Here is a 26,809-nt window from a genome sequence, read left to right on the forward strand (position 1 = left end):
ACCTATTACATACAAAATTAGATTTGACTCTATTCATATTACCTAAAATGAAAGGAAATAAAGTCAATATTAATTGAAATAAAAATATATCAACCTAAAAATAAATAGCCATAAATATCTAAATGTTTGTAAAAATGGCACACTATCTACTAAACAATATAAATGCTACTATTTATAATTACCTAGTAAGTTCTGTATTACTAAAAACAATTAGAAAAAATAATTGATTTTAAAATAATTATTAATTTAAAACCAAATTATTGTTGATATAACAAATTAAAACCAAAGAACTAAATAGGTGAACCACTAGAGTCAGACAAAAGCAGGTGTCATTAAACTAAATGATTTTCCTCTCTTCATTCATGTAAAATTTATAAAGAATTTGATATTTAAAAAATAAATATGACAGGAAAAACTAAACATCACTTTCTCTTAGTTTTTCTATTGAGGAAATAACCAGAGCATAACAAACACACTAACATGAGGAAGTTCACTCAATAAGCACAAACTAGAATATTCTTTTGATACAGCTCCATTAAATAATTTATAAAATCCTGTTTATTTGTTACAAAGAATGAACTTGGCATTACATGAATCTATAAAATTGCTATTTGAACTTTTATAAATATTATTCACATTGTTATTTTAAAATTGATTAAATTTTTTAGATGTAAATAGTTATATTATTAACATTAAAAAATGCCAGGACAAATTCACATTTAGAAAAATGATACATTTCTTTCTAGACTATACATACAAATGAGTCCATAATGGGATTATGGACTCATTTGTATGTATAATCTAGAAAGAAATGTATCATTTTTCTAAAGTTATATATTAATTTATAAATGTTGACAATATTTACTTGTGCTTAAATTTATTATTAAATCTTATAGACGTGTTACTGAATGCTATAAAACTAAATGTAATTATTAAAAAATTGTCGTTCACAAAATTCTAAAATCAATTGGCCTCAATGTGATGTTTCAGATGAATGGTTTGAATATAAGATACAATCTTAAGTGGTTTCAATCAACAATTAATTGTGCCATGGGAACGTCATTGTTTAGGAAAAAACAGAATGTTATTCTTTTTTATAAATGGATCTAGTTTGTTAAATTAATAATAGTAGTTATTAATTTCAACAGAACAAAAACTTAATTTTTAAAAATCTTATGAAAGTTAATAGTTTTTAAGTAAAATTGGTAACAAAAGCAATACAAGCAATATATGTAACCGATGTCTGTGAAGTTCAGCAATATATTTTCATTATATTGCACAAATATAAATATAATCATAGGAACAACATATTCTATTGATACTTTGGTAATTCCATAGAACATGATTCAATAAAAATTTTTAGCTATTTTCTGCATTATATATAGCTATGTAATAATTACTTTTAATATAATATTTTCACAATAATTCAAAAGTTTATCATTATGTATATACAGAATGTCCTGTGAAAAATCCATCCCATTCGATGGAAATGATATAAATGAATTCACGCAAAGGACATATGTTAGAAACTTTATTTAAACATACAGAAACTTAAAGAATATGAAGTGTTTCCTATATTACTGTGAAGTTCAGCAATATATTTTCATTATACTGCACAAATATAAATATAATCATAGGAACAACATATTCTATTGATACTTTGGTAATTCCATAGAACATGATTCAATAAAAATGTTTGCATCATGATACATTTTAGAAATTTTGATGAACTTTAGGATGATGCATCATCCTAAAATTAAATCAAACTGTAAAAATTACTTTGTACTTTAAAAAGGATATAAAAATTCTATCACTTTTTCTTTAAAACATTCTGGATTAATATTTACGTGGTACGATCCAAAAGTTCGGGGAATGCAGTAATCTATGAAAACAAAAGCATGTATTTGAAGTTACAGCGTATGAAATGGATTCTACCAAACCACCTCTACATGTTCAGATTAATTTCACCCATGTCATGTGATTAAACTGCAAGTGCTGCTGTTTTTTTCCAGAGATAGTTACCTTTGTCCAGCGACGTAATCAAAGTGGAATTTCAAGAACAACCTCCAACATTTCGACTTCACCGTGACTTTTCACCGTAGAATCACCGTACACCTTTCTTAGCAATTTTAAAATCTCCGTAGGTGTTTTACCTAAACGCTGACAAAATTTAATGTTGGAGGTTGTTCTTGAAACTCCACTTTGATTACGTCGCAGGACAAAGGTCTCCAGAAAAAAACAACAGTGCTCGTGGTTTAATCACATGACATGGGTGAAATTAACCTGAACACGTAGAGGTGGTTTGGTAGAATCCTTTTCATACGCTGTAACTTCAAATACATGCTTTTGTTGTCATAGATTACTGCATTCCCCGAACTTTTGGATCGTACCACGTATATTAAAATTAAAAACAAAAAACCTTGATAATTCCAGCAAAAAATATATAATAAAAATGTTTTCGACTGTTTTAAACAGCCTTCATCAGTCCTTCATCAGTTTTAACTGATGAAGGCTGTTTAAAACAGTCGAAAACATTTTTATTAAATATTTTTTGCTGGAATTATCAAGGTTTTTTGTTTTTAATAGTTATTTTCCAGTAGCTATTTTTGTTTATTGTATATTAAAATGAAGTAGAATTTTATCTACTGATTAAAAAGATACAATTTTTAATTATTCTAGACTTTTAGCTCATTAATATTTTGTATTTTAATTAAAAAGTTCTTTGAAATCATATTTTATTTCATATAAAAAAATTTCATAAATTTAAGGATTATAAACTTAAAAAAAGACACATTATTTAATTTTGATAATTTAAAAAGTTTGTATTTACTGAAAATTTATAAATGCATGAAAGAAAATTATTCCATTAAACATTTTTGAATGTGAATTTATGTTTCATTCTTAGAAATCTTTATGTTCCTGTAAAATATGAAATAGCTAGGCAATTATATTGAAAATGATTAATTCACATTTAACATTTTCAATATTGAAAAAACTAAAAAAAAAAAAATTGTTATATTAATTCACTAATTTCTAAAAATAAATCTTCATTAAAATGAAAATTCAAAATGGTTTACACAGAAAAAAAATTAAAATATTCATCAATATAGTGTTATACTATATTGATGAATATTACTTTATAAACATAAATGCAGATAATTTTAAGAATAATACATATTTAGACATTTTTAGTTTTCCAATTTGATATTACTCCTATTTCCTTACAAATAAGAAGATTATGGACAGGATTAACAATGACATCAAGTCTTAAGTTACTTGGATGCAAAGTTGAAAAAATACTCAACTCATGAATAGAAGTGTAAAAATACTGAGCATATTATCTTGAAAAATGCTGAAAAGTTACATTTGATTTCATCTCCATTTACAATGTGCAATTATCAGATTGAGATTAAAAGACATTTGAAAAAACTTAAAATCTGTAATTTAAATGATCGTTCAAGTCATTTTTCAGGATGTATATGGAGAAATAAATCTGTTATGCAATCTAAGATAAACTGGCTTGATATTTACAATTATTTAATAAATTATTCGTTTATATATTTACAGAAAGTGATAAAAAATGGAAATAAGTCTTGAAGCCTACAATTACTTTCAATCAGTATTATATGTGGTTATTAAATCTGTTTATGGTAATTTCTTTCAGCACTTGCTTTTTCTGTCAGGAAAAACATAAAAATATTGATGATGATATAAATGGGTTAATTTCGATTAGAGTTTTGTTTCTGGAAGAATTTTAACAAAACACAATTAACATCAGAAAATTTTGAATGCAATTGTGCATAGCATTAAAATTATATTTTGACTTATTTTTGAATGTGAAATCTAACAAAACAAACAATTTTTGTATTTAAAAAAAGAAATTTGAAATAACAGTTTAATTTATTAAAATATTATATATATACAGTAGGATCCTGCCATCTGCACACTTACTACATGTGAATTCAGGTTTATGCTATACAATAAAACAAAATAAAATAAAAACAAATTCTTAATTGCATGCTAAATCCATGTTATTTCTAAGTTGCATGAAGTCTTGTAGCATCTCAGTCACACTCACTCTTGTTCTGGGAAAGTGCTACTATGACTGATTTTTTGTTTTCTACTAAACAATGGGACTCACATCACTCTTCGTCCAGAGCTCTAACTTGTAATGTGTGTTACAACAAGAACTTACACTTAGAAATTATCAAGGATAAAATTCAATCCTTAAAAGATGACAAAAACTCTACAGGATGAGTTTAAAGTTTTTCAGCTCAAGTTGAAAAGCTAGAGTATCATTCAATTTCTGATAAAGAAGATACATCTTTGTTATTTCCATAGGATCTGCTTTATATATGGAACAATTATGATTTTGTTTTCTACCTTTGTTAACCAGAATACCACTTATGATGGTCTTTTAAGAATGAAAGAAAACAACATATTAAATAGAAGTCAAAAGCTGTACAGAGACCATTCTTGAGATGCCCAACAACTCAAAAACATAGTAAATCTTGAAGATCAATAGGAAGAAGAAAAAAGACAAGTTGATCTAGGATGAAGAGAAAGTGAATAAGTAAGAAGACATAGAGATCCAAACAAACAAAGGGACTTAGATCTTGAAGATGACAAAGCTAGAATATAAAATAAAAACTTACATGGATAAAATAAATAAATGGGAATTCAAATTAGAACACCTATGTAATAAAATTTTACAAAAAAAAAAATATAGTAATCTTAAACTTTCCATTTTATTCAACAGATTACCTGTCAAAATTATCAGATTATTAATCTTTTTATGATGCAGTTACAGTTATTTTTATTGTCATTGATATTTGAGATAAGGTAAATTGAATTATGACATCAACCCAAGTTTATTGATAAATTAACACTGAACAATAAAAAACTAGGAATTTAATATTAAAGTGATTTTGGAAGAATAGAGCTATATATTAATGGAAAATGAATATTCTAAAATCTTTTTCCTAGCAATCTGGCTAAAAATTCCAATATAGACAAAATAATCCCATAATTATGAAACTAAAAACAGAGGGTAAATAAGAGGATTAGTTTTTAGATAGAAATAAACTAATAACTGTGGACATCATAACCAAAAAACTAATAGGAATTCATTTTGTTTTAGAATAAGTGTTTTACCTGTTCAAGATTTTGATGATACTAAGACAGTTTGGAGAACTAATTCAGTTGCACTAAATAAAAACTATCATACTCCTTATTCAGAACGAGAAAATACACTCAAGTTTGTTTTTACATGATAGCTACATTCCCAAAAAATTCACATAAAAAATTACTGTCTGAAAAGAAAAATGAAGATTGGTTTAAAAAAATAACCATTTTAAAAACCAGTAAAAATAATATGATAAATGAACTAATATACAGTAGTAGGAAGTTTAAAACAAAATATTTTAATTTTAGTTAATAAATCAGAGAAGAGGCAATTGTAGCTTACTTATCAGCAAAATTTAATAAATTTATATTATTTGCACAAATTTTATTTTAAGTTTTCTTTTATTTGACTTTTTCAATTAAACTCTGAAGAACTGTCAATTAATTGCGTATAAAATTTTTGAACCATATTTGACATCCTCCCTCTCTGTTGTGAATAATTATGTACTTTTGGTAAACTTGTCTTTAATTATGTGTATACTATTTCATGGATTCCTTGATATTGATGAAATGACTTATGAAAGTTCTGCAAATATTTTCTGATAGTTTATTCACATGAGTTGTAAATAGGCTTATTAGAACAAATTCATATTCTATCAAAACTACTAAAAATGTCCATGTAGACAATGACTCAACCTACATACTCCATTTTGTACAATGATGTACTTTTTACTTCTCTGTACTCAAAACTAGAACTACTTAAAATAAGTAAGACAAAAACCTTTCACACTTTGTTTCACTTTGTACTTAGTGATTAAACTGCTAGAAACAAAGTGTGAAAGATTTCTGTCTTACTTATGATGTACTTTTTGCAATTCCCTTCTCTCCCTTAAACTGTACATATAATAAATGAGCAGTCTTCAAAATATCTAGCTTTTAACACTAAATGGAATACAAAAATTATAACTATAATTTAGAACTATACATGATACTTAGGATTTATATATATATATATAGATAAAAACTTTTTGTTATTTAATTTTTGAAAGTAAAATTTAGAAAACATATATATTTTTTAAATTTTATTTAATATTGAAAATTTTTTCTTTTATTATTATTTTTCCAATAACGAATCAAAAATGAATTTAAATTTATATATTTTTAAACAATATGGATTCAATTTGAGTCTGTTCATCATAAATTTATTTAAACACTTCTTTATATCAAAATAAATTAAATATAAATTATCTTGAAAGAAAAATTTAAAAATGTAATTAATTCTTTTAATCTTGAACATCAAAAAGTTTTGAATAGAATATATATACTGTACACACACACACACACACACACACACACACACACACTAAATGATAAAATTGAAAGTGTCTACTTAATAAAAAATTGTTTTAGGTCTATTAATCAGAATAATTAATTATTGTTTTCTTCAAGCAGAAAAAAAAAACAATTTGATAATTGTCTTATGTGATATCAACATTACATGACCTATGTTAGCTGTATTCCATTGTACTTGCTTTCATGTAAAATATTACTGAGAATGAAATCAGTGGACCATCACAAGTGTCCAAGCAGCCATAACATGACTTGTAAAAAATGTTAATCAACATAGCAGATTTTATATTGGTAAATACTCAAAATTAATCAGATAAATATTGAATAAAAGAGTATTTATATCTATAAAAGTTTTAATTAAAAATATTTTATATTGGTGCTGATATAGTAAATATGATATATTATAAGATAAGATAAAAATAAAAACATATAATTAAATTCAAAATGTATTGTAAATTTAGAATAGATTAAACAATTTAAAAATTTAAGGTTTTTATCTTTATATAATATAAAACATTTAAATCATCTTCAAATAAGCTTATAAACAAAGAATATAAATTATATTGTTGACTATTCCATTTGTCTAAAATATTTTTCATATTCAGTACATATGTGCAAAATTATTGAATTTTTTTCTTTACTTTTAATGTTTCTTTACCCGTGTAAAATTTTATATGCAACTTTTCAAAGCTTGTCTATTATTTTAAATATAAAATGACATTTGAAGTTATGCTCTTTAAAAGTAAGTGCATGCTTGAGTGGATGAAAGGATGGGCAGAATTACATTTGTTTGCATATAATAAACTGTATAATAAATTATGTAAAAAATGTTATTATATGAATTATATGATTCACTAAGGCATAAAAAGAGGCTTAAAAATGATATACCGTATAAATCTTTTACATTTGTAATTTATAATCTGAAGTGGCTGTGACTGTGTTTTATCCACATTTTCAGTTATCCAAGGAATAATCAATCATGTTACCTCAGAAAATTGGGATTCTACTGTAAAAATTACATTACAGTATTTATAAATTTTGTTAACTAGTTACATTTATTAGATATGTAAAGTTAAATAATTATTTATTTCATAAAGTTTAAACAACAGAAACAAGTTTCATATTAAAAAAAATGAAAACATAAGCTTAAAAATTAACAAAAAGAAAAAAAATTCATTCACATAAGGTCATTTAAAATTGAACTATCAGCAGTTTAAAAAAGTTAAATATGAAATATAAGAAACAAGTTTTTCTTTTAAGAACTTAGGTATTAGTTCTTTTATTCAGGAAGTCACACTGAATAAGAGAACTATAAGTTCTATAAAATATAAAAGAAAAGGAAGGAAATGAAAGGGAGAAAAAATTCTCTTATGCTTCATAACATTAATTATTTTTTCTTGTAAGTAATTATATTATACTTTTAAGTTATAAAAATAATTTTTATAAGGTAATCTTTGATCATATTTCAGTTTTAAAATTTTAATCGTTCTTTTAATTTTGTTTAATTTCTCAGATTTTAAAATAATTTATAACAAAATATGATAATGATAATAAGCATAAATTGTTGAAAATCAACTTGAAAACTGTTAAGCACATTTTAAAAGTATTACTAAATAGCTACAGTTTAATGAATCATGAGTTGTTGTTATGGAATTCTTATCCAATGAGTTGTATAGTTTTGTATAACATAAATTAAGACTTCTATTACATATTATATTTTTTTTTATATAAAATAACAATTTAAGCTTAATTTTTGATAACATATTTCATAATAAAATCTAAAAATTGTCCACATATAATTTTATTTTTGTTCAAAAAAATGACAATTTAAGAAACTCAAGATTAAACTATGAAACAAATGTTCAATTATAAAAATAATGTGATATGTAATTTTACAAAGTAAACAAAATTATTTAAGTGTTTTTTAAATTAAGCAAATATCTTGGCAGAATAAAAATAATAAAAAAATTAATAACCACTTCAGCTAAAATATTTTAAAATGAAAAATTAATATATCTAAGTTTTATTTATCTTAAAAATAAAATAGCGTAATTATCTTTTTCTGTTATAAATTTAATTTTTGCTAAATCAGTGGTTATTTTTTATTAGACCATTAAGATAGTTTATGTATGTATAATAAAATATTGAAATAAGATTTGAAATAAATTTTTCACAGTATTTAATAATGTTTTATTATTAAAAATTATCAACTTTTACAAAAAAGTCCATTTCAAAATTTAAACTTTAAAATAGAAATGGTTTATTTTCAGTTCACTATAATATAAAAAATAACAGATTTTGAATAGATGTTAAGTAATTTTCAAACTAAATACTACAAAAAACCGAATGTGTTATAATCAGTTTCTCTTTTTTAAATAATTTTATTTCAAAGAATTTGTATTAATGACACTTTTTATAGTCTATCTTTTTTATCATTAAGCTTGATCATTTATTCTCCAATTAAATGATAATGTTATCCATTATTATCTTTTGTCTTGATGTGAGATATCAAGAAATATAGAAGAATGTCTACCATATCTTTGGAATCTTAAACCTATTTTTAGCAATGAATAGAAATATTTAGAATTTAAAAATTAGTTAAATTATTGAAATAGTACAACTAATTTTTAACTTTATAAAAGAAACAAATGTTAAACTGATAACTTTAAGAATATTCAAAATCAGATGCAAATATAGTTTTATCATTATTGCATTTTGAAATTAAATCATCAATAATTATTACATAACATTTTAAACTTCAGAATTGTTAAGAATTTGCTAATTAAACAAACAACTCCCTTAATTTCCACAATCAATTTATCAATATTCATAACAACTAACTCAGTCAATTCTAGGCAAATATTTGTAACCATGCAAAACACATCAAGTTTATCTCACATAGTACAGAAATTTTGCATTGGATTGTAGACAAGACAATTCTGGACAATATTATCTACAATGATGAGTTGACATTTCATCTTAGTATTTATGCAAACACTTATAACTGCAAGTTTTGAGGCTTCAAAAATCCACAAGCAACTATGGAATATGTTGACATCTTGATAGTCCAGAAGTAAATGGGTTTTGTACTCTTAGCAAAGATAAAGTGTATGGCTTCTTCTTCCATGAGAAAACCACCAATGGTTAATTGTATTTGAATATGCCAGACAATTTTCTCATTCCAGAGTTAAATAATGATAACAGAGAAGGGTGCAAGCACTTTCAGCGAGATGGCACCCAATTCCATTCCCATACATATATCTGGGATTTCCTCAAAAACACCCAGGTCTGTTCCCAGATCATTAGATTAGTTGCAAAGGATCAATAACATGGCTACATTACTCTCCAGATTTGATACTTTTATAATTTTTCTTCTGGGGCTTCATTACAGATCTAGTGTTTATTCTGCTCTTGCCTTAAAATCTCTCCAGCTTAAAACTCAAATCACCATTGCAGTTACCAAGTTACAGTAGATATGTTGTTCTGAGTTTGGTAATATATCAGATTTAGATGGAATGTTGTATCAGCAATGGCACTCACATCAAACCAAAATGACTGAAATAAAACTCTCAACTGATTCTGTAAGTTTTCTGATTAAAAATTTCACGTGCTTTCAAAATTATACAATCATTTTTGAATCACCTTGTATTTATTTGATTTACATATTCATCTATTACAGTGACCTTTAATGACAATTGTTGTAATAGATGAAAATGTGTTAAACATAATATGTAATTTTTAATGCAAATAAGCAGAAATATTAGCAGTTATTTATGTCATGTGAAATCTGGCTTTTTACTTCAACCATGACATCAAAATGACAGTAGTGTTTGCTTAAAGCATAATCATCTCTAATTATAAAATAACAATTATTTAAATCATTACTACTTTTTAGCTGGACATCATATACTTTTACATATCTACTATATTACTTACACTGTATAAGTTAATTGCAATAACACTTACTGAAAATATAAATTACTAGCTGTTATCCGCGGCTTCGCTCGCATGGATTTTGCAAGCAAACCCTATTATATTCAATATTTCAACAACCATAGTAATTGTTATATAACACCAACCGCTGAGAATTGCTAAAATACTCAATGAAGACTAAACGTAATTAAAAACAAAAAATCGCATCTAAAATAGTACAGTAGAAGTTGTTCTTCAGGTTTGGACTTAATGCTCTCCCTCTCCCCCCCACAGAGGAAATTTCGAAAAATCCCTTCTTAGTGTGCATTTTCATTATGTACCCTACTGAAACGTAGTTAAATGCAAAAATTCACATCTAAAATAGTACAGTAGAAAGCCGTTCTTCAAGTTAATGCTCTCCCTCTCCCCCTGTGGGGGGAATTTCGAAAAATCCCTTCTTAGTGTGCATTTTCATGCCGTACCCTAACTGTGTACCAAATTTCACCTCTAGGTTCTGGAAATTTCTAGAAAAAACTGAAACATTCTCATTGAAGTGTCATACATTTTTGTAGTCAACTACTTTCAACCCCCATATCTCCCACACCCTTACAGCTATCGAGACGCAACCACCATAGTGCACGATGGGAGACTTGGGGCTACTACCACACACAAACACCATTCATGTGCAATGTGTAGTTTTGGCTGCAGAGTGAGCTTACATGCGGTTTTTTGCGTTTTTAATTGCGTTTTAATAGGTTACGTCAACAGAATATACACTAAAAAGAGATTTTTCGATATTCCCCAGCGGGAAAAATGACGGGATTAAGACTTACTGTGAAGAACTCGGCTTTTATTATACTATTTTAGATGCGTTTTTGATTGCGTTTTAATAGGGTACGTCAAGAGAATGTACACTAAGAAGGGATTTTTTGAAATTCTCCCCACGGGGGAAGTGTGATACATTTATAATAGATACATTTTGAGCCACAACAACGCGTGGCCGGGTCAGCTAGTATATATATATATATATATATGCATCATCCTTAAAGTTACACTCAGACCAAAATTATATATATATATATATATATATATATATATATATATATAAATATAAAGTTACAGTATAAATATGTCATAGTTTCACATAAGTAGAGTTGATTTAATCAGTTCATAATAATTACTATGTACACTGCATTACTACAAACAAACTACAGTTCATAATAATTATCAAAAAATGATAATATTTCCTAGTTTGAAAATATATTCAATTTTAACAATGAAATCATACTACAAATACACATAACCTTAAGTTCAAACAGTATTATTTAATTTTTTGAAATATACAGAAATAAGATTATACTGCAGGAATTTAAGATTGTGTATTTGTAGTATATTAAGTATATTTCAGTTGTTGTTTTATTGCATGAAATCCTAGATTTCATGTTTAATTAATAAAAGTTTTAGAAAAGCCTTTCAAAACTAATGTGTATGAAACTTAAAATTAAAGTAAATTTTAATGTATGTTGCAACAAATTCAATTAGGTAATTTTACGAATTTAGAATTAAAAATAATTTTATAGTAATTTTAATACTTTGATATGCAACTAGGCTATACTCTGGAATCCAAACTCTTTGTATCAGTGTTTGTTCTACAAGAGTGATGTTTGATTGTAACATTTAAAGCAAATAATCCTGATATTACAAATGTATTTGAAGAGAATTGTGAATAATTCAAAAGTCACACTAGCAAAATTTAGGGAGCAACTCTGTTCCCAGTTTTTTCATTTGTTCCAGTGGTATCTACATTATGTTGTAGTTGTGCAATTTAGTGATTTTTATCACAAAATTTATAACCCTATTCTTTGTAGTTCATCAAGGATAACTATCTCATTTGTTTATTTTTATTGTTATTATGTTTTATAGTAATATTTTAACATAAAAGCTACAATATCATTACATTTTTATTGTATTCTACTACATATTAAAGAAAATACAGTTCTCTCTTGCAATTCCTGTAGGGAGAACTATACAAACTTATATTTGTGAGTAATAACACATTGAGTATCTTTTAATAATCTCAATGTATATTAGCAAGACAATTAGACAATTCACATTTGTAGTGTTTCATATATAAAAATTACAATTAATGGAAAAATAATATTTTTGCAATATTTTAGTGTATTTGAGAAAATTAGATGGGTTATTTGGTTATACTGGGATTGAGTTAGAAATTTCTCATAAAAATAGTGAGGAAACTTCTCAATATTTGAATTAGATAGGAATAATGGGATTTGGATGTATTTCAGAATTTTTATTTTCTATACAAAAACTTTTATAATAATAAAATTCATTTACAAGCTAGTTAATTTGGAATGCAGTCAATTGACATCCTTCAATAAGAAAAATTATTAAATCTTTCTATTTCATTATAAATTTTGTAATAGCAACTTAACTGTGAATTTTCCAATCAAATAACTTATTGATTGTACTCATTGGCATTGTTTTGTATATACTGTATATTGGGAAATGGGTCAATGAGTAAGAAAAATTTTTTTTATTGTACAGTGGAACCTCGCTTAACGAGCATAATTCGTTCCAGAGTCTTACTCGTAATGCGAAACACTCGTTAAGCAAAACAATTTTTCCCATAGAAATTAATGTAAAATACGATAATGTGTTCCACGCCGAAAAAATGCTCAAATTTTTATGTATAACGTTTATTCAAAAAACAATATAATTCCTTCCTTAACAATACATCACTTCTGATGATGTTAAAAGATGATGATGATGATGAATCATCATCTTTTCCTCTAGTGCAGAATGAACCATCCTGGAATGAGAATTCGATCTGCAGAAACATAAACAAAATCACAGCTATGTTTGATAAACACTCCAAACGATATGCCAAATTCTTGGGTTATGTAAAGGCTATAATTAAATATTAGAAATTAATTAATTTGACTAGAGGTAGGCAGTTATATTTCCATCTCATATTAGATTTAATAATTATAAATAGTTAATTTTTATTGGGTTGTTCAGAAAGTAATTTTGTTTTTTCCATAGAAAAATAAATGCAATATTCTTATAATAAATAAATATTTTATTAAATTATATATCGACCATTTTGGTCAAATACCTGTTGTCATTGTTTCTGGTAGTAGCATGATTTCACATTCATATAAATTTTGATCGTTGTTTACAGAAAATTGATCCAAGTGATTTTTGACATTGTCATTTCAAGTAAATGTCTTACAGTTAAAAAAAATTTGTATAGACCGAAACAAGTAATAATCTGAGTGTGCCCGATCTGGCAAATATGGTTGTTGTGATAACATATCCCATCTAAGCTATAACAGTTTCTGATGAGTTACCAAACTTGTGTGAAATTTGGCATTATCATGGTAAAACACTACACTTTGTTGATCAATTCTGGCCTTTTCTGTTTGATGATATTACTTCAATTTGTTCGAAAGTGTACTGCCATCACTCGATGGCAGTACACTTTCAAATCAATTGTTAAATTGTCCGGTAAAAGCTCAAAAATAAATTTCTTTAAAATCCAACCATAGAGAGCATCTCTCGTTAATAACATGTGGAACCCATATATTGAGCTTTGAAACGAAACCAATTCATTTTAAGTAATAATAAACAGTTCAACAGATTGCTTCAATCAGTACCTTTATTTTGTCCTCATTGGCTTCAAATGGCCATCCAGAATGTGGTGTATCTTTGATATTAAAATTGCCAGAATGCAATTTTGTAAACCAGTTTTGGCACTGTCTTTCTCTCAACACATCTCCAAACATGTACCACAATTTTTTTTTTGATTGAACAGCATTTTGATTTTTTAGTTATAAAAAAGCAAAATATGCTGAAAATGATGCTTTCGATTTTCCATATTTGATGGGTCACCGAAAAAAAAAAAAAACAATTGTACAGAATCAAACAAATTTTTTACAAATAAGCCTTAAAATGTCAGCTGTCGAAGTATATAATGAAAATGTGGTTTAAAATAAAATTGGCTGGTAAAAATACATCTAATTCCTCTAGTAATAAAAAAACGAAATTACTTTCCGAACAACCCAATAATTCAGACATTTCTAAAATTTAATTTGGAATTGGTCATTAAATTTAATGACCCAAGAATTTGGCATATCGTTTGGCCTGTATATTATATAATGCGCTACGGTTGTTGATGTTTATAAGTAATATGTGTGAACACAAGTTTGGAAAAATATGTGATCCTAAGTGACACTAAGATGTTAGCGGAACGAGTGCTAAACACAGACTGATGGAGCATGCCGCATGCGAGACTTCTCCTCTCCTCTTCACTCGTTATGCGAAACATCGCTCGTTAAGCGAGGCAAATTTTTACAATTTGTTTTGCTCGTTATGCGAAATACTCGCTGTGTGAGGTGCTCGTTAAGCGAGGTTCCACTGTATTTCATGTAGTAAGAAAAATTTCTCATTGCTCGGTTTTGAGTGGTTAAAAAATAAGATGTTCATGTTATGTACAGTACTCATTTCTACTTCTAATTTCTGTAGTATGGTATAAAACAAAAATATGTTAGGAGAAAGACAGTTTGCCAGTATAAAAATATTGGGGAATACTGAATATAGTTAGTTTATATTCGGTATGTGCAATATAAAAATGTTAGTTTAATGTACAAATGTAGTTTATGTATGATGTAAACTGTACATTACAGCCTTATTCAAACACGTTTCTGAGTTTTAAAAAAACAGAACGTGGCAATATTTGACGGATAAAACCGTTTTTCACATTTGTTTCTGATGAGGGCCGATAAACTGTAGCCAAAAACATTAGACCAGTAAAATTTTTTACTCGTTTGCTGGAAATTGTGTTTAGGTGTTATTCCTTTGAATGTACAAATCTTTTGGACATTAAAAGTTTGAACTTACATTTTGATTTTGCATCCAGTATACTTTAATGTATACTTTGTTTTCATTAGTATTATTTGATTCTTTGCAAGTAAATTTATCAAAATCATCATCATAGTATTATTACAATTATATGCAAAATAATTAATTAGCCATCTTTGTTTTCTATATATTAATAAACAAAATCGCAATTATATATATATAAAATAGATTGTCTTATCTGTGAATTACAAGCAAAACTACCGTAAGACAAACAAAACTTGAATTTTCGAGCGACGTTTTGTCATATAACATTTTACCAAATTTCATATTTTCTTTTTCAACCTATCTCTTGAATAACAATACAATAGGCATTGCAAAATAGACTAAATCCAACTATGGATCCATGGGAATAAACAATATACAGATTAATTGAGTTGTTCACTAGCCTAGATAAGATGGAACAAACAGCTGTGCTTTAAATAATAAACAACTCTATTTAGATCTATTTATTAAAGAGTAAAATAGACAAAATTCTATTTTGCTGATAAAAAAGTACTTATGGGTTAGAAAAAATATTATTTTTACCATAAGGTAAACAATAAGAATACATAAAATAATCAGCATTGTATTGAACAGGTATAAACTGACAATTATATTTCTATCTTTGTTTCTACACAATTAGTTTTCATATCATTTAATAATAGAGAATGCACCTTAAACTTTGAATTAAAATTAAGCAAAAATAATAATCTTTTTCTCACCTTGGTAAATTATATTAATGCTTTTTTATAATGTCGATAAAACTTTCGAAACATGCTTTCGGTAAGTCGCCGCGTAATGATGTTTACAAGTTTTGAAAAGAGACTCATTGTTTTCGAAAAATAACTAAATTACTCCTCAAATTCCAGACGATAACAATCGCCATGTCGTTATTTATCCGTCGATTCTCTAACAAAATAATTCTTGATAAACACAATTAAAATGATTTCGATTATATAGTAAATTGAATATTTAATTCAGAAAATTAAAATTGATTTTATTTTAAATTATTCTTCTATTCGTTACGTGATAAGAAAATAACTCGTAGAATTTGTAGTTACATAATTGTGAGACGAGTAATAACGGGGAATGATGTTGAAAATTACCGCTTTGTCATTAAAAAAATAAAAATAAAAGCATTATTTAATAACATAATTACATAAAAATTTAATATGATTTTATTTTATTAGCCACTATCTCTCTTTATATCCATTATATAATATTTACTTTAGTGTTCAAAATAGTATAGTGATCACTTGAATTATTTATTTTTCTGAATGTATTATCATATATATTAGGGGACAAATGATTATTAATCACTTGTTTTTTCGGATCGATAAAAGTGGAGTTTCGGATCCGAAATCGGATCGAAAGGGATTTATTTTCGGAACAAAACATAATAATAAAAATAAAACAAAATTATCAAATTTTCTTCAGCTATCTGCCTATTAATTAATGCAGTATACAATGTATTATAAACTGTTTAAATATGGCCATGCACATACGAGAAATCTATTAATATTTTCTTCTGTACATTGGCAAGCCCTAACACTATTTACTTACACTATTTACTAGCAAATTCTTTTGATCTAAGTGTATTTTATTACTATTTGTTCTTACTAATTAAGTGAATGCTTTGATAATTTAATAAACTTATTGTGTTAGCCTATAAAATAAGATTTATACTTGTAGATACTTCTATATTAACTTACTTTTAAAGCCACGTGTTACAGTCTTATCTAGCCGTATTCGAAATAAATAAAGTTTTTGTCCTACTTAAAATTACTAATACTACACAATGGAAAGCTATTACGCAGCAATCTTCTACCTTTTATCAATTTTGACGATAGAGGATTGTATTAATTAAATTTCATTGATGTACGGTTGAAAATTTTTTACTCTTTGCTTTTTTTTACTCTTATGATGGTCGCATCCTCATACCTTTCACCTTTTACATCTCATTTATTGGATGCATTCTTGTCTTCTTCTATGTATGACAATTCCTTACATATCGGATGCAATGCCTTGCTTTTCCTGGTGCTCGGCATTCTAGTACGACATATTTGCCAGAGTATGTACTGCGAGTATTACTTTGGCCATGGCTGTAATATTCAGTATTGTCAAAAGAGTCAAATTGAATCCAACAGTACAATTTAAAAAGTCATATTGTTTTCCAGTACCAGTTATATGGTACTATCAATACTGTACGATTTCACGCAGTAATTATAACTGTTACTTTTACGATGTTCATTGCATGTATAGTGGCTTTTTTTACTTTACCCCGCTTTAGAAAGAAGACAGTCTATTAAGCACGAAAATAAATATACAATGATCACGAATGACAATGGAGAAACAGTTATTTTGCAGTTCTGACTTCTTGTACATTTTAGACTCTGAAATATATTTTATTCCATGAAGAGCTAATTCGAAATCAAGTTGTGTTTTTTGTAATAGTAATAACTCATTGTAAATACTGACATATTAGGTTATTGTTTTTCTAATAAATTGCAAAGTAATTTTTAATATTAATAAAAATGTTTATTTCATATGTGAAGTATTATATTATATTATATTTTTTAACTATAGTATATTAAAGAAATACAATTGTTTAACTTTGCTTGTATTGTTAAAAAAACTCGAAAAAGAAATTAAAATTTTACTCTACATTAATGTGTGAATTTTAAGAGAAACGCAAAATATGTTCGTAATATAAATATGATACGAGATATTCTTGTATAAGTAATTTTTTTAGAATATTTACTGTAACACCACACTACACTGCTAGATAGATCAACTAGCACTAAGTTAGTCACGTGATTTACCGATGTCTGTCTTTCTCGTTGGCCTCGTCACATTCTAGACATACAGTACAATTAGGGTCGGATGTTTATATATTGATGTATGGTTTTATGAAAACGGAACAATTTAGTTAACTGTTCTTCATGGGCTCTGTCATATAAATAACAGACGGAAAGTATGACGATCGGTCAAAAAATGACTTTCCCTAACGTTTTTATATTCTGAATCATGGGACATTGATACATCGAGAAATGCAAACAATTTGGGTGGTTTTTTCAACGTGTACGAATGTTGGTGCGTGTGTGGGAAGGGTGTGGGTTTGGGTGAGTGTGTGTAGGGAAAGCACGATTTACTTCGTCCTCTTTGAAGCTTGAAAACTCCTGTGCTTTTGTCGAAAATTTCTGATTTCTGCATGGAAATTTGTATATTAGGGAAATTGATGCCATTGAATTTTGGTCGTTAAAAGTCGACGGGGTGTGGCGAATAAAGAGTGTCGTGTGTCAAACTTTTCAACTTATGTGACTGTTAATTCATTAGAAATATAGAAATACAATACATGACATAAAATAAATAAAAACATGAATTTTAAATAAAAAAATATTTTTTAGAAAATTTACCAGTGTTTCTTTTCTTTTTATTTTGGAGAGGCCAAGATTTTTTGGTCCACCCTCTAGATACGCCACTACCAATTTGAAATGAACCTTTAAACCTGAAGCCAGAATCAGATGAATTGCTAAAACATTTGTAAATTTGTAAAAGCATTTTACATGCTTGCTGGAGGCTGAGAGCCGTTCCTCTAGAGGCCCCCATAGCCTCGTACACGAAATTTGATTATTCCGGTGGATTCTGGGATACATTAGTTTGTCGGATGTTAGCTGAGAGCACGTGTAGCTCTAACATGTACGGTACTTGTACTGATTGTTCGCAATAAATATTGTTATTGTTTTGATGATCGTCGTGGACTTTACTAAATCCTTTTCGTCTCATTTCGACAAGCGACGTCTAAGCAATGATGGAATTGGATGGGCGATGGACCGACAGTCCTTTGATTCACGTGTAATCCGCCATTGCCCTCACTGGTGACCCGAACGTGATTCGACGTGAATTCGAACAAAAAGAAAAAAAAAGAAAACAAGAGAAAGCAAGATCACTACAACGTAGACGACGCTCTTTGAGAAGGTGAACTACTCGCCCCACGTGGCCACTCCAGACCGGCAAATTCGTCTTCCATTTTGTCTGTCCGCAACTACAATCTCTCGCCGGTGTAAGTCATCTAGCACGGGTAAGTGGAGTTTCCTGTTCCATTTTACTTTCGTTCCGTTGAGTGGTTTTCTCTTTGTGTTCCGAAATGCCAAACGAAAACGATCTCATGCCCGAAGTCAGCCGGGTAGCTCTAAAACTTCCTCAATTTTGGGACAAAGAAGCCGATTTATGGTTTATCAATATCGAAGCTCAGTTTAAACTCGCCGACATATCCCATGATACGACTAAATATTACGCAGTGGTTTCGGCCCTCAATTCGGAAGTGTTATCGTACGTGAGCGATATCGTTAAAAACCCTCCTAAGGAAAAATTATACCAAACATTAAAGGATCGACTCATAGCGGAATTTTCTGATTCCGAACAAAAACGAGTGAAAGATTTGCTGTCAAATGCCGTTTTAGGAGATGATAAGCCATCTCACCTCCTACGTAAAATGCGTCAACTGGCTAATAATAAAGTCGGGGAAGAGTTTTTAAGGACACTTTGGATTCAGCGCTTACCCAAAGAAACACAGGCAATTCTTTCTGTTTCCGATGGGGATTTAGACAAATTAGCCCAAATGGCTGACAAAATTCTCGAGCTAACACCTCTGCAAATTGCTGAAACTAATTTAGCAACGAATGAAAACTGCACGCATGCGGCTATAAAAGAGCTCCAAACGCAGGTTGCTGAATTAACGGAACAGATTAATCGCCTCTCAAGGCCTAGCGACAGGCAATCTCGCAATTATAGACACCTTCGGAATCGATCTCGGAATCGCCGGCGTTCGCAGACACCAGTTCGTCCCCACGTGAAGGACCTATGCTGGTACCACGCGAAGTTTGGTGATCAAGCTAATAAATGTAAGGCTCCTTGCAAATTTCGAGATCAGGAAAACTAGCTCGGAAATCACAGGTGGCGCAATGTGATTTCCGAATTAATAACACAAGCCGCCTTTTTGTTTACGATCCGACCTCACGTCGTCATTACTTGATCGACAGTGGTAGTGACGTTTGCGTTCTACCATATAACGCTGCTATGGCATTAAAGGCACCCGCCTCATTGACACTTTATTCGGCAAACAATACCCCGATAAAGTCTTATGGCATAAAAAACATAACCTTGTCCCTTAATTTAAGGCGCCAATTTACGTGGCCTTTCGTAATCGCAAACGTCAGCAAACCAATAATAGGTGCCGATTTCCTAAGAAATTTCGGTCTTCTGATCGACTTAAAAAACGCCTGCATCAAAGACCCATTAACGTCCTTGACAACAAAAGGTTCCACTCACCACGGCGCACAAGCTAACATTACTTTAATCGCTTCTAACTCGGAATTTGGCGACATTTTAAACAAGTATAAGGATATTCTTCGGCCATATCCAGCTGACACTAAACCCAAGCATAACACGGTCCACCGTATTATTACTAAAGGACATAACGTTTTTTCTCGTCCCCGCCGTCTCAATCCAAAACAGCTAGAAGTTGCAAAAAAGGAATTCCAGTTAATGTTACAACTAGGCATTTGTCGACCGAGTAATTCAAATTGGTCTAACCCCTTGCACCTGGTACCCAAACCGAACGGGGACTGGCGTCCCACGGGGGATTATCGTGCCCTTAATAAAATAACAGTGCCGGACAGGTACCCATTGCCTCACCTACAAGATTTTGCCCAGAATTTGTACGGGAAGACCATATTTTCCAAAATAGACCTAACGCGAGCATACCATCAGATCCCGGTCCACCCCGAAGACGTACCTAAGACCGCAATTACAACACCCTTCGGCCTTTATGAATTTTTGTACATGCCGTTTGGTTTGTCCAACGCGGCACAAACATTCCAGAGATTTATGCACGAAGTGTTGCATGGATTAGATTTTGTTTTTGTTTACATAGACGACATCCTGTTGGCAAGTAAGACAAAGGAGGAACATTACGTTCATCTGGAAAAAGTACTTGGACGTTTATCAGAATATGGTATCCGAATAAATCCAGCTAAATGCATACTAGGTAAAAGCGAATTACCTTTCCTAGGTTATTTAGTCAACGCCAGTGGCATCAAACCTCTCCCTCAGAGAGTAGAAGCCGTCATAAATATCGAACAACCCAAAACAATAAAAGAGCTCCGTAGATTTTTAGGCCTGTTGAACTACTACCGCCGTAATATTCCACACGCTGCCCAGGCCCAAGCCTTGCTTTGCAACTATTTAAAAGGCACAAAACGATCTGACAATTCGGAAATTTCATGGACAGATGAATCCAAAAAGGCATTCGAGGAATCCAAAACTCGTTTAGCAAACGCAGCTCTACTAGCTCATCCAGCCCCTGACGCACACTTGGCATTGCAGGTTGACGCATCTGATTTTGCCCTTGGCGCTGCACTACATCAGATTACTAAATCCGGCTTAGAGCCGTTAGGATTTTTTTCGCGTAAACTCACAGATGCGGAGAGGAAATATTCGGCGTACGATCGTGAGCTATTAGCCGCTTACTCAGCAATTAAACATTTTCGTTTTATGGTGGAAGCTAGGCCTTTCACATTATATACAGACCACAAACCATTGACATTCGCTTTTCTCCAGAAAAGTGAAAAATGCTCCCCCAGACAATTACGTCAATTAGATTACGTAGGCCAGTTTACAACTGACATCCGATACATAAAAGGAACGGATAATATTCCAGCCGATGCACTTTCTAGAGTTGAAGCTATTGTTTGCCCTTCACCCATAGATTACAAATTAATTGCTGACGAACAAACAACCGACCCAAGCCTCCAAACACTTTTGGAAAATAATTCGACTGGGTTACAGCTTAAAAAACTAATATTACCGGAAAACCAAGTAGAACTTTATTGTGACGTGTCCACCGGTAAAATTCGTCCTGTTATCCCTGAGACGCAAAGGCAAGCGGTTTTCCATGCCATGCATGATCTTTCTCACCCAGGCAGTAAAGCCACGGTGAAGCTAATAACCGATCGGTTCGTATGGCCAGGTATGGAAGCCGACTGTCGCAAGTGGACAATGATGTGCATCCCTTGCCAACGTGTCAAGATTACTAGACATACTAAAAGTCCAATTACAAATATCCCCGTTGAAAACAAACGTTTTTATCATATCCACATCGATCTTATTGGTCCGCTCCCTACTTCCGAAAACTATTGCTACTGTCTCACTATGATTGACAGATATACTCGTTGGGTTGAAGCTGAACCACTGCGGGATATTGAGGCCGACACTGTGGCCAAAGCTTTATATCGGATTTGGATATCTCGTTTCGGCGTTCCCGGGGTCATTACCACCGACCAGGGGCGCCAATTTGAATCACGCCTATTTCGGTCTTTGTCCATCCTAATGGGGTCCAAGCATATACATACATGCTCCTTCCATCCCCAAGCTAATGGTATGATCGAAGGTTGGCATCGGACATTAAAGTGTGCTCTAAGGGCCTACTTAACGGAACGGTGGACAGAGATACTCCCTACCGTACTGCTTGGGTTAAGGACAACGTTCAAGCCTGACCTGCAAGCAACGTCCAGTGAGTTGGTCTACGGACAGACAATACGTTTACCAGGTGAATTCTTTAATCCTACCCCAGCAGACATAAATACTTCCGATTTCATAAAAACACTAAAGGTTTTTTTCAAAAACTTAACACCGACGCCAACAGCATCACATGGGAAGCCCAAACTTTTTGTTCCCATGCAGTTAAGAGACTGTAGTCACGTTTTTCTTCGTTATGATGCCGTACGCGCTCCACTGCGCCCTCCCTACGAGGGACCATTTCCTGTGGTGGAGAAAGGAGACAAATTTTTCAAAATTCTGAAAAACAGTAAAGAGGTGGTCGTCTCCATCGACAGACTGAAACCCGCTTTTCTGCTCAGGGAGAAAGAATCAATCAGCCCTACACAGCCAGTGATAGACCAACCCAGCAACACGGTAGCTGGACATACCCAGCAAGCAGAACCTACAACCGAGGCAAAAACCTCACGATGCGGCCGTAAAATCAAGCTCCCAGTGAGATTTGTCGATCGCGGTCGCTAGGAGGGGGGTACTGCGGCGACCAGTAACTTGCCACAGGCTCGGCAGATGGCGCCGTTCCTCTAGAGGCCCCCATAGCCTCGTACACGAAATTTGATTATTCCGGTGGATTCTGGGATACATTAGTTTGTCGGATGTTAGCTGAGAGCACGTGTAGCTCTAACATGTACGGTACTTGTACTGATTGTTCGCAATAAATATTGTTATTGTTTTGATGATCGTCGTGGACTTTACTAAATCCTTTTCGTCTCATTTCGACAAGCGACGTCTAAGCAATGATGGAATTGGATGGGCGATGGACCGACAGTCCTTTGAATCACGTGTAATCCGATGCCTCAATGTGCCAACATTTGTAAATTTGTAAAAGCATTTTACATGCTTTGCTGGAGGCTGAAGAGGTTTAATGGTCTGAAGAAAAAGTATGTATAGTTTTTCATTATTTTTAGAATATTAAATTATTTATTTTCAGTTAATAATTAAAAAATTTTGAATTATCTATACCGTACTACTCTTATGATGACATCCATCTTTAATATGTAATATCTCCCAGAAATAAAAATCACTCAGAGATATAATAATATTAATTAATTATTAGAAAAACATTAATGACGCTATATATATAACTACAATGATCAGAGCCAATAAAATACATTATCCTCCCGTTATATCGTGGGTTCGCGTTAAATAGAAAATCGAATTTATCACTACCAGAGAAGAAATCGTTTAGTCGTGAACAAACGGGCAATGAACTTGTTGTCATTACGAGTATTTTCGATACGAAAGCTAGGAGTTTTATGCACCACACGCAATTGTCAGAGAAATGTAATCCCGGCTTCGTTTCCACTCTTAAAAATAATTATTAAGATTCAATTTAATTTCGAAACGCCATGCGTTTGAAAGTTTTGCGTGTGTCAGGTCTTGAATTGTGGCTTAACATTACAACAGGTAAATCCGACAAAGCGGAATGCTTCCGAGACGAAACGGTGGACGTAATCCAAAGGTGCGTTATTGATCAGATATGAGAATTGTTCAGATCAAGTGCTTGTGGTGTAGTGGTTATCACATCCGCCTAACACGCGGAAGGTCCCAGGTTCGATCCCTGGCAGGCACAAGATAAATTTTTTTACGTCTTTGGAAATGTTTCGCGGATTTTTGCGTAAATCAAAGCCAGTCGTTCCACAGACGGCCCTTTTATAGTTTTGAGCCAATTTACCGAGACGCATTTCACTTGCTTGCAAATACCTCTGCGCTTCTTTAAAGTCGCTCGAATTGGTAAGAACTGCACGCCCATGTCAAGTGCGTCAGACACCGAATCGACGATTGCTCACTATGATGAAGGGCAAACAGAGCAAAAACTATACGCGAAAGTCAAGCGCCCAGCCCAACTAATCGGCCGATATCAAAAGGCAATTATAAAAAAAAAATTGTCACGTTCCCCAGGTGAGGCTTGAACTCACAACCCCGGCATAACTCACAAGTACTGCTTATAAGTACCGTGCGCTAACCAATTGCGCCACTGGGGATGACGCTTTCCCACACACGTTAATAATTACCAGCATTTTCGTTTGCGAAGGTAATCGATCCCGAACGACGCTTGCGAGAAGCCAACTCGTAATAAGTAGGGTTTTCGACCTGTATTACGAGTTGTCGTACAAGACATGTATCGGGCAGATGAGCCAGGAGTTGCTTGGGCAAATGGTAACGATAGCGAAGATTAAGCTTATATCGGATCTCACCCGTTTTCACCGGGTGAAGGAATTAGGTCCTCCTCTCTTCCGAGACTAATCACAGAATTTTTAGATGGTTCGATTTCCAGCAAAAACGCAAATAACCACATCTAAAATAGTAGAGTAGAAGCCGAGTTCTTCAGAGTAATGCTTAAGAAAGCACGGAGGTTTTTGCAAACAAGTAAAATGCGTCTCGGTAAATTGGCTCAAATCTATAAAAGAGCCGTCTACGGAACGACGGGTGAAGTTTCACACAAAAATCCGCGAAGCTTTCCAAAGACGTAAAAAAAGTTTATGTTGTGCCTGCCAGGGATCGAACCTGGGACCTTCCGCGTGTTAGGCGGATGTGATAACCGCTACACCACAAGCACTTGCTCCAGATAATCTGCATAACGCGCCTCTGGATTACGTCCATCGTTCTGACCCGGAAGCATTTCGCCCCGTCGGATGTACCGGTTGCGTCATTAAGCCGGAATTCACGACCCTACACACGCCAAAATTTCAAGCGCATCGCGTTTCGAAATTAAATTTAAACAATAATTATTCTTACGAATATTTAATTTAATTCAATTCAATTCTTTATTGTATGAACCTTAGTTTGTTACAAGGGGATTAAAGTATTACATAAAAACTGAAGTTAGTGAAATTTAACAAATTAATATAATAGCTTAGTACTACACAATAATAATCATTTTTAAATATCTTTTAATGTAAATCTGAAATTAGCAAAATTTAACTAATTAATTAAATAGTTTAGTACAGGATAACACAAAATAAAATACACAAAAATAATCATTTTTTGAAAAACGCGATAAATTAATTTTATCTTTTCAGGATTTAAATCCTGTCAAATACTTTTTCCTATTTGTTTCAATTTTGATACAAAATGAAAAAAACACACGTTTCCAAGTTCCATACGTTTGCAAACTAGAGTTAATGCAAATTCTGTGAGGGTCTATTACTAGTCTACTGTCATACATTAAAATATAATTTTGACCGCATCTCGGCTGTAGAATTAATCCTTTTAATTTATGTCTATAAACAAATAATCCTCACACATATATTGAAAAAATTATTTTAAAAATACGATACAATTGAAAATGCTTGTTCTTTTACAACAAAGACCAATCTTCTTGTATGCTCTGTTCCCAACAACACTGTTATAATTAATGCTTGATAACTTTCGATCAAATGAGAATCTTGAGACAGGTTTTTCGATGTCAATGTCCAGATATATGTATAATTATCCGTCATTAATCATAATTTTTACAGTTTGTTTACCTACGCTTCTTTAACATAACTGATATCATGTAGTTTCAACAGTCTAATCCAGAAAGAAACTATTGCTTTTATTATTAACACCGATATTTTACAAACACCAAACGCCAATCGCAACATATAAGCTGGAATTTTATGGTATAACAAAAAATTGTTTTGAAGATATAAAGCAAGAACAATTTCCATTTTATCGCGATAAGTACTTGCCCGTACAGGAGCAGCATAAAGTAGTACAGATGAAATCATTGAGTGAAATAATTTTATATAAATATGAGCGGAATTAATTTTAGCTTTTGAAAGAATAGGCCACATAGAACCCTGAACCATTTTAGCCTTATGAATACTATAATTTTTAGCCTGCAAAAACTGTTCAGAAAATGAAAATAATACCAGCAGATACATATATGTGCTGCGATGTAATT

At 30.9% G+C, this 26,809-nt stretch overlaps 2 protein-coding genes and 3 non-coding genes across 5 annotated transcripts in view; 2 read left to right on the top strand and 3 right to left on the bottom strand.

Annotated features, from left to right (window-relative positions):
- Positions 1 to 16,337, bottom strand: part of Ack (activated Cdc42 kinase) — a 43,693-nt gene extending 27,356 nt beyond the window's left edge. The window contains exon 1 of the mRNA XM_067268175.1: positions 16,029 to 16,337. The gene's annotated coding sequence lies outside the window, so the exon portion shown is untranslated. The remainder of the gene's footprint in view (positions 1 to 16,028) is intronic.
- Positions 16,338 to 19,453: 3,116 nt separating this feature from the next.
- On the top strand, positions 19,454 to 20,248 carry LOC136973622 (uncharacterized). The gene has a single exon (XM_067268359.1). It carries the CDS (start codon positions 19,454 to 19,456, stop codon positions 20,246 to 20,248), a length of 795 nt encoding a protein of 264 aa, XP_067124460.1.
- A 4,172-nt stretch (positions 20,249 to 24,420) lies between these two features.
- Positions 24,421 to 24,493, top strand: TRNAV-AAC (transfer RNA valine (anticodon AAC)). Its single transcript has one exon. It is a non-coding gene; the product is annotated as a tRNA-Val (tRNA).
- A 321-nt stretch (positions 24,494 to 24,814) lies between these two features.
- On the bottom strand, positions 24,815 to 24,905 carry TRNAI-UAU (transfer RNA isoleucine (anticodon UAU)). Its single transcript is given in 2 exon segments — positions 24,815 to 24,850; positions 24,868 to 24,905. It is a non-coding gene; the product is annotated as a tRNA-Ile (tRNA).
- Positions 24,906 to 25,407: 502 nt separating this feature from the next.
- Positions 25,408 to 25,480, bottom strand: TRNAV-AAC (transfer RNA valine (anticodon AAC)). The gene has a single exon. It is a non-coding gene; the product is annotated as a tRNA-Val (tRNA).
- Positions 25,481 to 26,809: the final 1,329 nt, after the last annotated feature.

This window comes from Centruroides vittatus, unplaced genomic scaffold (genome assembly GCF_030686945.1).
Source record: "Centruroides vittatus isolate TY-2023 unplaced genomic scaffold, ASM3068694v2 contig_1074, whole genome shotgun sequence".
Lineage (NCBI taxonomy): Eukaryota > Metazoa > Arthropoda > Arachnida > Scorpiones > Buthidae > Centruroides > Centruroides vittatus.

What these genes read in the sequence shown, in the direction of transcription:
- LOC136973622 (XM_067268359.1), top strand. Translation starts at nt 19,454, where the DNA reads ATGCCAAACGAAAACGATCTCATGCCCGAAGTCAGCCGGGTAGCTCTA.